The 12,214-nt window shown below is 40.3% G+C and overlaps 1 protein-coding gene across 1 annotated transcript; it reads right to left on the reverse strand.

Annotated features, from left to right (window-relative positions):
* Positions 1 to 421: 421 nt before the first annotated feature.
* On the reverse strand, positions 422 to 11,543 carry LOC119115541 (cholecystokinin receptor). The gene is made up of 5 exons (XM_037240139.1): positions 11,161 to 11,543; positions 5,911 to 6,162; positions 4,935 to 5,196; positions 4,281 to 4,408; positions 422 to 3,016 (listed from the first exon to the last, which is right to left on the reverse strand). The coding sequence occupies exons 1-5, from the start codon at positions 11,303 to 11,305 to the stop codon at positions 2,472 to 2,474; spliced, it is 1,332 nt and encodes a 443-aa protein (XP_037096034.1). The 5' UTR covers positions 11,306 to 11,543; the 3' UTR covers positions 422 to 2,471.
* Positions 11,544 to 12,214: the final 671 nt, after the last annotated feature.

The following is a 12,214-nucleotide window of genomic DNA, read 5'->3' on the forward strand; positions in this document are numbered from 1 at the left end:
TCAGACTGCAAACGTAATTTTGCTCTTCTTTTTCCTTGCTTGCAGACAGCATCTTTATCATTCACTTGCAATATTTCCCCAAACAGCACCTGTTTCATTTGTCAGTGACACTTTTCCGCAAAGTATGCGGTCTTTCCCAGAGGAGTGGGGTACAAAATGTTAAAAGGAACAATTGCCCTCATCAAGCCTGGTGATCAGAAACTTGGAGTGAGAAATCAATCATTTGGTGTGGTCCTCACAGAAACGAAGGTCGGCTTTAACCAACAGCATAATAATGACTTGCCACTCCATAAAAGGCCAACTCACTGCCACGTGACTGATTAGTATTAGAAGAGCATCATCCATCCATTTTTTTAGATCGCTTATCCTCATTAGGGAATTTATTTGGAAAATAAAAAAAGGAAAATTATTTTTATTTTTAGTCTGCCGATGCAGATCCAGTACCAAATCAATAGCTGTTTTTTCAAAAAAGGGATAGATGAACATGCCCAACTCAATGTATTGCGTTGCATTGGCTTCAAATCACAGCATGTCTTATACTAGTACAGTTTGCTCGGTATGGATTTCACTATGGAAGGAAAATGAGTGACACTATTTGCTACACTAAATTTAATAAGTTGATGTCATTATAAGTGGCAAGATGATGAGCCGGCATGTCTGTCAACAACCTTTTGTGACACCGCAGGGAAATTATTCTCACTAAGCTCTCTGAAGACAAAAAAAGCTTTCTAAGTGTCAGTCATAAACACAGTCGCTATTAGATTCCTATAGTTTTCTATATACAGTAAACACATATGCACACAATGTATTTTCCATTACAATGCCCTCTTAACCCGTGATACCTTTCACAAGTAGTTTATACTCCTAGCAACCATCGTGGAGCCATCAGCATGTATTAGTGATAACAATGTTAGACAGACATTATTCTGGCAGTAATGATGAAGCTGGCACATTAGTTCTGCAGGGATATGGAGTCTCTGAAAAGTGCCTGAACTTATGTACAAATAATTACATAATACCCTTGGTGCCACTGTTAAGTATTGAAGGCTGCTGCCAATTTGCTGTTACGGGGAAAAACAAAAATACTCATTATCAGAAGTCCCAACCACGGGGTGCACATTGACGTTTTTCTTCTTAATGTGAAAAATCATTTACAGTGTCTTCACATATATCGTTTGTTATTAATAAGAACGTGCAGAAAAAAAAGCATTATTAAAGGTAATTTGGGCAAATTTGTTCTTTTAGAAATGCAAATTAAACTGATTGGCCTTCAAATTAATCAGTAGCCATGTGCCAGTCCTAACGCTACATTAGCCAGCACCAAAATAATAACCAAATATATATATCACATCAATAATTTGATCATCAATTACTTGTAAAAGATTGAGAAAGTGCAAATTGACCCACAATTATTTTTATCATCAGTGCAGAAATTTTGGCAGGCATGAGCCTGATGGTGATTAGACTACGCTATTGCAATTAAGGATGTGAGTAATAATCTACTAATTAATCAACAATTTTGTGGATTTAGTGATTAAGTGGGCTCTGAAGCAATTGAGGGTAAATGGAGTGCACTAGTTGGATGAACCAGCAGAGGCGCTGTTGATTCACTCAACTAGTTTGCTATCAACGTAGTACTGTACTGTTGGTTTCTTCACTTCCTTGTTTAATACTAAAGGGTGTTTTCAATCATTTGCTGAAGTTGATCTCTCCAGATCACAGTTGCAGAATCCATTTCTTATTGTTTAAACTTTCTTGATTTTTTTTAAATCTACATCAACGCACCTCAAGTCTAAGTACTGAGAAGGACATTAACAAGCAGGCACTTATTCCACAAGGCAGTTGAATGACTATCAGTCACAGTAGCGTCTCGGCGTAGTTGAAGATATGCTCACCAATTATATGTATGCATATACATATATACGTGTATATAAAATTGGGGGTGACCTTCCATCCTATATCTGCCCCTGTACTAATCAGTCTCCACATACAGAATCAAAACCAGAGCAATCTGTACCAAACTGACCTTCACATGGAGCAGAAACTATTTTAATTTACGCCTATATTTATTCATTTGGGCGTTAAGAATAAACTTGTTCATTACGATTTCACTTCTAAATCGTTTCTTAGTTTTTTGGCAAATCTAAAAAAAGCTATGTTTGAAATCAGTGTCGTAGTAGCAGTCAGTTCATTATGGGATATGACAGCTGGCCGCATCTGTCGCCCACGCTGTAATTTCTACAGCCCTGATATAACACCTAAGCCAGCGCTTTCCCTTTTTCTGTGTTTCAGTTGATGTATACACTGTTCATTGAGACACTGGGATTTTTAATACGACGATTTATTTTCTCACAATTATGGAATTAAGATACTATATCGCTACATGATGCCAACTGTTTGGCCTAAACAAAGTAGATGTTGTATACCATGTTGTCCTGGGAACTGTCTGGTCCAGACAGGCACTTCCTCCATCAGCCACAGCAGGTTCCCATGGTGCTGACCGTTGTGTAACTAAACTTGGACATGGATGGTCCCATGGCCATAACGTCCTCCTCGTTGTCCCTCAGCCCACGGGAACGATGGCGACGGAAAGGGGTGGCGCAGCAGGAGAATGTAGCGAGCAGAGCCTTCCGGAAACGGGTGTTCATGAAGCAGTAGATGATGGGGTTGACGCAGGTGGAGGTGTAGCTCAGCAAATGGATAAAGGCGATGGGTGTGCCGGAGAGGGCTTTTTTGGCCGAATTGTCGTCAAATGCTCGCCAAGTGTTTGCGCAGTACAAAGGCATCCAGCACAGAAAGAAGAGGACCACGATCACCACCAGCATGCGGATGACTCGCTTCTTGGCTTCCAGCTTGGCTTCCGATGTGTTGCTGCGTGGCCGGTCGGCCTTGGGCGTCTTGACCGAGGCGGACATTGAGGACATTTCCAATGAGTAGGGACGCTGGACGTTGACGTAGCAGCCATCGCCGTCATCGCTGCCGCACGACACTGTTGCAGTCAAGCCATTCTTTGCATCTGTGTTGAACAGCAAAAAATAAATAACTCCTGAGAAAACAATGTAACAATGTAAATCTTTTTGGCATTTTTCCATTCTTTTTCTACAATGTCTGCCTACAGTTGCCCTGGTTACCATCAAAGCTCCACGGTGCGAAAACATTTGATTATGTTTGCCAGTGACTAAGTCCACTAGACTAGACGAAATTGTGTGCTGCCCTGCAGCATGGTGGCTATTTTTGTTTTCATTCCACAGTGCTCAGATGAGAAATGTTCAGATTAACTCCCTTAACCATCTCCATGAGGAAATTGACAAATTATTAATACAATGACATGTTTGATTAGAGACCGTGGAAGGTCGAAAGTCTTACGTATAAGTGAGGATCTCAAATCTCTGAGGGAGATGTGCTCATCATGTTGTTTATAGAATCTAAAATGGTACTGAATGTACACGAGCAATACAACTTTGGTACACAAATAGATTTTGCAAGGGGGATGTTAATTTAAATAATATATATATAGATATATAGATATATCTATATATATATGGCTGAACAGATGGAGACGTTGATTCCTGCAGCTGCCTGCCAACCAATTCCATCCTCTGACATTCTCCTCTAGTCTACTCTCAATCTCAGACCCTCTTGTCAGTACACTGACAGTTGCATATAGCATCTCATCATCCACATAACAGTGATGCCTCTAATAAAATCCTTACAGTCATAATTGGATTCATTTTGGCAAAAAAAAAAAAAAATCATGCAGAGTGATTGCTAATGAAATGAGGTCCAATATAAAAGCTCAGCCACTGTCCCTAAGGTACTCCTTTAAATATGTGCTTATTATTTTGGCTATAGGTTGCAATGGCACCCGACCGAAAAAGAAAATGGAAGGCTTGTGCTGTCGTCATGAATATCATTATTATTATTATTGTATATTGTGTATGGAATCGCACCAGTCGACTTCCTGATGAGGTCATCTAACATCATCATATATGTCAAATAGCTATGGAGTTGACTCTGACATTTGAACGCTCCAAAATGTGGTGTGCATTTACGTTTAAGCTTCAACGAGTGTAACTTTTGCAACTCCCAAGTCCAACTGACATCCTTCACTAGTACGTCCATTTTTTTATTGGTTGTCACAGTAATACTGGGCGATGTTGAAGCAACGTTTTGAACATTATACCTATAGCACATAATCCTACATTCGCTCATTCTCCCTGACAGCCTTATTGCCCTCAAGGAAAATAACTTTCCATCACCTGGATTGTATATGTCCTCACCTGTAGAATCTTTTTTGTGGCCCATCTCAAATTGGATTCCTCTGTAAAGCTCCCTGGAGATGAGTCCATAGGCCACACTCATCACCACCCCAGGAATGGCAAAGAGCATAAGCAGCAGCAGGACGTACCTTAAAGGCATAGGGAGACAATCAATGCAATTTGCTCACTTGCATCAGAGAGGTCGACACCACGACAGACGCAGGTACCCACAAAAGTGTTTGTACCCAGCAGACAGATCTGGGAACGTGAAATATGAAAGCGTTCTTGAAAGCACATCAAAATCATCTTGATAAAAATGTCATCTATTGCAAAATGAAAGCATAATATTGACCTGTTTCCCCAAAGTGATTTTTTCCCTTTGAAATCTAAACAAAGATAACAATCTGACATGAAATAAGTACTGAAGCTTGTTTGGAGGCGGCAACACGCATAATGGCGGGCTTTGCATTCTGATTTCGTTGAGTTTCCATCAAAGGCCCAGCCCAAATGTGTAACCTCTTTTTCTTTTGTGGGTACTTAATGATAAACATGAAAATATCTTATTTACTTTGTGTTTCACAGTAGCATTTTTTATACAAACATATTCACCTGCTTACAATACAAATATAAGAATGATGATTGACTGATTTTGCAGATTTTTGCAGCTGAACTCACCAGGATTGCTCGGCCATAGCGATGGGCCATTTGGGACGACACATATGGGCGGTGGTGTTGTTGCGCCCTGGAAAGGAGTCCAGTTGACTCACCACCGGATACGGGATCATGACGATGAGCGCCATCAGCCATGTGGCGGCAATTACTCGATAAGCATGGGAACGGGTTTGCCACACCCGGGACTTCAGAGGGTTACAGATGGCGCTGTAGCGCTCAATCGCTATGGCAACCAGGCCAAAGGTAGTGATGCTCACTGATATACCTGTTGACAACACAAAATGTTATTTAAAAACACAGCACCCATTGGTGGGTTTGGTCCATTGTAAAAAGCACCTTAATGATATCTGCAATGAAAGTGACAACAGAACCAGTGACAAACAAAACAAAACAAGACGGAGAGGCTGGGACGGATATCTGTAGAAGAGGAAATCATGTTGGCCTCAGACACTGATCCCATCTGCCTTTTCCCTCCTGACAAGACCAGACGGGAAATTACTCTTTACCTCTTTGATTCGCGTACTTCAATATGCACACTGTGAATGTGTGTTTGGATGTGTTAGTCACAGGTGAAGTGTGTTGTCAAGTCGCCCACGAGAAATTGGTAGAGGGCAGTGGCCCAACTTTTTGTTCCACTCCTAAATAGCGGAATTATTCCAGTTGTGCAAGGCCATATAAAGGCCCACAATTTTTTTTTTATACGTGTGCGGAATAAGGATCTGAATATTTCTAAATTTCTAATCCGATCATATAAATTACATTGGAATAATTTGCAAGTAACACTTGTTTTCTGCTTATGTTCTTTGGGAAGGAAGAAATTGATTTTTTTTAAACCGTAATCATTAAGCAACAATAGAAAATATTGTTAATTTCTTGCAAAGTGACTAAAATTCAGCAGTGGATCAAATAATTATTCACCCTCACTGTATACTGTGTTTGTTTTTTTCATCTTTTCCCCTATTCCCTTAACCCCTCTCACCCATGAGGTAGGCCACTATCTTGCACATGATTGCGCCAAAGATGAAGTCCTTCAAGATGCTGGGGATGAGGGTGAAGGGCATACAGAATACGGCCATCATCAGATCGCTGACAGCCAGCGACAGCAGGAAAGAGTTGGTGACGGTCCGCATGCGCTTGTTGACCGTCAGCACCACGATGATCAGCAGGTTTCCAAACACGCTCAAGAAGAAGATGAGCGAGTACAGCAGGATCGTCAACGTGTGGTTGTCATCTAACGCATACAAACACACACAAGAGGTATGACTTCAGCTTTTTCAACACTGAGCTTCAAATGATGATTCAGGGCATCAATTAAAGCAAAGGGTTGTTTAATTGAGAAAAATACTATATTTGTATTTATATTTGAGGTGCGAGTTTTAGATTATTATCATTATTATTATTACATTATTAGTAGTAGTAGTAGTAGTAGTAATAATAATATTATTATTATTATGGGTGTGGGTTTTTACATATATATACGATATATATTTACTATATATATTTACTATATATATATATATATATATATATATATATATATAAAATATAATATCATGGAGCATCAAGTCATGTCCAGTATTCTGCACTCACTGTTATCTTCACTTCACCCCCTGCTTTCATACAAGACTTATTTTTCCACAAGGTAGCCAACCGCTGCTACTTTGTGAGGCTCAGAGGCACCCGAGTGCACCCAGTCGTAGTGGTGGGTGGGGTTGAGGGGGCTTATGTCATCACTAAAATGTAGAGCAGTATGTGCAACCAAAAGTAATCGAGCCTGAATACACAAAAAAATAAACCGTTTCTTATCTCTGTCCTCATACCCAGGAGAGGTTTTTTTGTCCATTACATGACACATTTGTGGGAATTAAAACACGCTTGTGCCAAAGTAGGCTCGTCCAACAAGGATGTCACGTTTGTTAAGATTGAGAGGTAATTAAATCCTCATTGATTAATTCTCGGAAACTGAATTGTCCTCTTAAAATTGTTCCTTGAGGGGCTGTAGCCGCAAAGCAAAACACACACATGAATAACAACCACGTTTCCTCTCTTAACTGCATGAGATGTAAATTGTATGTGAAATGCACAGATGGTGGAGGCTGGGCAGTTTGCTTATCAAAAAACATTCAGGTCCAGGTCAAGCTTTTTGAAGACATCAGCAAGAGAAATTTTGGACTCACTGATAATGCCACTAGCTATTAGTATATGCAGAGAATCAATGTTGTTGACAAAGTACCGTCTAAGTTATCTTTAAGAATTTGTATAATTTGTATTCTCCCATGACGTTGTGACCACAAAGTAGCCACCCGTAATTAATTTTATGCCGGTGGTGGAACATATGGCTGCTTGGTGATCGGCAGCAACTAAAAACCTGCTTGGCCTTCGTTTTTTTTTTTTTCCTGCATGCTTGAACAGTATGAAAAAATGTGCCGGCAGGTGATTGGATAGAAAATATGTTGCTTCATTAGGTTCTCTTTCCGCCATACTGAACAAAATATGCTGCCCGGGCTTCTACCTAATCGAAGCCAATTAGCTTCCTTGTGTGCCGCCTGGCTGTTGATAACTCCTTCAGCACATTTACATGAATAGGTGGCTCAGGAAATTCTCAATCGCTCCTCTGCTCAAAGATGGTGGAATAAATAACATTTTGTATTTGCTGCATTCACTGGCGCATTGTTTTATTCTTTACTGTGCAAACGTAACAGCAGACAACAAGCACAAGGCTAATTATGTCATAATGATGTTGGCGTGTCGCCCATGTTCGACTCTAAATTGTGTTTACCTTAATGAAAATAAGTGCTATAGAAAATGGATGGGTGGGATTATATTGTCTACTATGCAAGCAAGTCGTTTTTGACTAAAAAAAAAATGCATGCTTAATTGAAACTTTGTATTTCATTATTTGAATCATTTTAATCTGTTGTTTAACTGACAAAATGTACCAAACCTCTCATGCAAAGTCATCTCCGTTGACTAGAAGAGGATGTGTGGTAAATGTTTTAATTTGTAGCTCTTGTGTTATTATGTTCAAATTATGAATGAACCACCACTATGAAAATAAAACTACTCAACTTTTCTTATTTTCATCTAAGCCAAGATTAATTGTGTGCAGAGATTTTTATTAGACACGCATTTAACTGGTGGCAGAGTTCATTGTCTGCCCATGAATATTTAACATTTAATCAGCATTTCTCATTCAACAAATCTGACATTTTATGGACTATGAAATATTCTCTCCCCGCGTGTCTGCTATGTATGCAGCACGACACTTTCTGGTGCGGTTGGCTCTTGTGTCAACGTGGCTATCAGGAATAAAATAATAAATCTGCCCTTGCTCCTGTAAGGCGGAGGTATTGGTAAATGTCAGCGCGAGTGTCTTATCCGGCGCTGCAAATGTCACCTCAGCTGTGTCACTAAGATCAACCGCAAGCCACAACAGTTGATGAAAACCTCAATGCGGTGACATACTGCTGCTACTGGATGGACCTTCTTGCACCGCTTCTAATTGAAAACAATAGTTGCACTTGCATAGTCTAATGCAGGGGTGTCAAACTCATTTTTTTCGCGGGCCGCATTGTAGTCGTAGCTTCTTTCGGAGGGCCATTATGACTGCCAACCCAAATCAATGTATGAGCACCTCATATTGTATACAGTAAAAGCTACAAAACAAACTGACAATTAACTCGTTTTCAAATCAGACGAGTAAAAACTGGTCAAATATTTAAAAAATAAGATATTATCAAAAGTGAAGACAATTTGCAATTCTAGTAATGACACACAATTTGTGTTCGCGGGCCACATAAAATGATGTGGCGGGCCGTATCTGGCCCCCGGGCATTGAGTTTGACACCAGTGGTCTAATGAGATCCAGCACAGGAGATGTAGCAAATATTTGCCTTTACAAAGACTATAATTTTTACAGAACAATAATCATTACAGTTTTTAATATTTTGGTTAACTATGACGCAAACATGGCAAACAAACTTGCTTCTGTAACAACACCCACATGAAATATTCTCAAAAAAACATAAATCGTTTTAGCCCTATATCGGATATTGTGACTGTTCTGTGCCACATTTCATATGTGCCATGACACAGACGCACGCAGGCACAGGGATTGCATGAAATGCTCCAATTGAGAATTTTGAGGTCAATAGTGTGAAAGTGACTTTTTCTCCACGCCATTTATTTTCCCCCCTTTCTCATCACCCACGTAATGCCCTCCCGTTGATGCATGATGAATTGCAATCAGCCCTCATCCTGGATAGCTCATCAACATTTTCATTGACTCGCTAAAGACCTTCTCACTCGTCTGCACTCAACAAGACAGCGATTCAGCCAAACCACTTCAGTTGATGTCTGAACAACTGCCGGAGTGTGAAATAATCTTCATTGTGCTAGTTGGATGTGGGCCTTCAAAACACCTGCCCCCCTCTGTTAGAAAAAAAAAAAAAAAAAGACTCTCAGGCCGGTAAATATAGGAACAATTCAAAAAAATGGAAGGGAATTTTTTTTAAAGGTGCTTACTGACAGGACGTCTTGACGGGTCTGGAGATAAATGCATGCGTCACAATGCTAATCTTGACTTCACCTCGCGTCGGTAATCTCCGTAAATGCAGACCTTGTGCGTAATGGACCCAGAAAAGACACTGGTGGCCATGAGCCGGTGCGGCATCATTTCGTGGGTGACTACGAACGCTGACAGCAGCTATGTTGGGTCTGATATTCTCTTGACTTCTTTTATGCAGGCGCGGTATGGTGCCTGAGGGAAAACTCGAGTCTTTATTGAATGTCATACACTCACTGGATATTTTATTAATTTACTACCGTTATAGTCCTATAAAAATTTGACGTTACAAGAATGTGCTGTTTTTTTTTAACTGCTGTCGTGATTCAAAAATGTGTCATAGTTGATTGATTACAAAGGGTGACACTTTTCTTCACAAATCACAACGAATGTCCATTACTCATCTTTTTTAGAGTCATATAAATTTGCCTGTTGTCAAAGCAAAAAAAAAATCACAATTAAAGACCCAAAAAATCAGGAAAGGGAAATAAAAGTGGGGCCTAGAACTAACCCCTGAAGAAATCAAGCGTCCTTGTGCATGCTACAGTATATCAACCACAACAGATTTTTAAAAAAATCAAGTGTTCTTGAGCCCAAAGTCAGACAAACGGACACTCAATCAATTGTTTTCCCAAATGCTCACATACCCTGAAAATCAAACATGTCACATGACCACCATGCAGCTATCCATGTATGTAAAACATCCTATGGATTGCGCCGATGTGCTTGGCATGCCAGCAACACACTTAACTTGATTGGGGACTTGAAATAACTTGTAGTGCTGCGATTGACAGGCAGCGGTACAGAATGCATTCCAACCCTTGTTGAAGATGGTGGTCGAGTAAAGAACCAGTGAGACAGGTCTGAGAAGGGCGTTGGTAATTTCAACAGCATGTTTAGCAAATTGTCTTCGTTAACAGACACTCCTAATGAAGATTCTTCATTTTGTGCAGTGACACACCCACACACACACACACACTTCATCAGTAAACAATTAAGAAGGGTCAGTTAAAGAGGTGGATAAAAATAGCATGAATTGTTTGATGAGGTGGCAGAGCTATGGAAGGTGCTTCATTTAGTCTCTTTTCTATCACAAGACGGCATAAACTACTGAAAAATATTGGAATGCAGTTTAGTGATGTAAATAATCACAGTGAAACAATATTCCTTTCAGAAATTATACTAATGTGATTTTAAAGATTTTTTACTCCTGTACAGTGTAACCACAAATTTGAGAAAGCGCTTAGTACAATTCAGTAGAAACATTTTTCGACATCTCTGACTGACACTGTCGATCAAGATGTAACCATGAATGCTATTGTACTGGGTTGCGCAATGGTTACATGCCGTGGCTGGTCACTGTAAACCACAGGTGTCAAAGTCAAGGCCCGGGGGCCAAATCCAGCTCGTTACATCATTTCATGTGGCCCGTGAAATAAAATCGTCTGTCAACTTCCAGGGCCCTCACTAAAATAACATTTTAGCAGTAACAAACGATAATTGAACAAATTAAACTTTTATTCTTGACATTTGGTTTCAAAGCTGGTAAAATAAGTTTGACACTATAAGTAACTACCATTACATGGTTGACAGTGTTAACGTCACAGTGCCACGTCTTCTCCATTTGAAAAAAAAAATCTGATCAACTTCATTGTGTTTTCTCACCTTTTGGCTGCACGCCGCGAGGTGTGAGCAGCATGGAGATGTTGCCGCAACTCCGGTTTGAAGCGTTGGCGCTCCCGCCCTGCGCCAAAAAAACGCGCAACGTTGCACACTCGCCGAACGTCTCGTTTAGCCCTAACAAATCCATACTTCTTCAATCAACTTTCATGTATTGGTGAAAAATTATATGCCCTCAAATTCTAAATTGATGCCGCGCACACTTGCATCCATGCCGTAGTTCTTGGCAAGTTCTCAATTGCATGGAGGAGAAAGTAGCTTTTCTTTACAGCTGCTTTTATCTGCGCGTAGAAAAGGAAAGGGAGAGCCCTGCAAACTGCTACGATGTCATCTCATCGAGTGAATCTCACGGAGGGTGAGAGACGTAGTACACTTATAGACAGAGAGAGAGAGACGTGGGAGGGTGAGAGACGTAGGAGCGTGAGAGACGTAGGAGGGTGAGAGACGTAGGACACACAGAGAGAGAGAGAGAGAGAGAGAGAGAGAGCGAGAGAGAGAGAGAGAGAGAGAGAGGCCGCATATTCCCACGTGGTAATTTCACGACAGCCTTCTAGTTGAGGATCCACATATTTTCTCAAGCTACAGCGCCCCATAAAAAGAAAAAGAAGTTATGATAATTTATGGTTACGTAAGTTAAATCACTCCAGATGTTTAGATAGACTGGCTGCTCAGTGTCTGTTGGGCTGTTTGGCTATAAGCGACTGTTGTGGTATTACATGCATTTTGTCGCCCTCGTGCGGCCACAGTCGGTAACTGCTTCTTTTTTTAGAAGTATGAGTTTCCTTTCAGTAAGGAGCAGCATGCTGGAAAGAAAGAGAAATCAGATTTATTGATTGTTATTGCACATATCACAAGTACAGAGTAATATGTAATTCAATTTATAATTTGCACCCTTCCAATAAAAATCTAAAGGCAGTGATGGGTCGTCAGCACCAAGGATGGGGGGAGAAAAAAAAGAAAACCACCTAAAAAAATAACAACGTGACCCCTCTTCTTCGTCAATATGAAAGTTGCATACAGTATAAGCATTACCAGCAGG

Source organism: Syngnathus acus, chromosome 21 (assembly GCF_901709675.1).
Source record: "Syngnathus acus chromosome 21, fSynAcu1.2, whole genome shotgun sequence".
In the NCBI taxonomy this organism is placed as follows: Eukaryota; Metazoa; Chordata; class Actinopteri; order Syngnathiformes; family Syngnathidae; genus Syngnathus; species Syngnathus acus.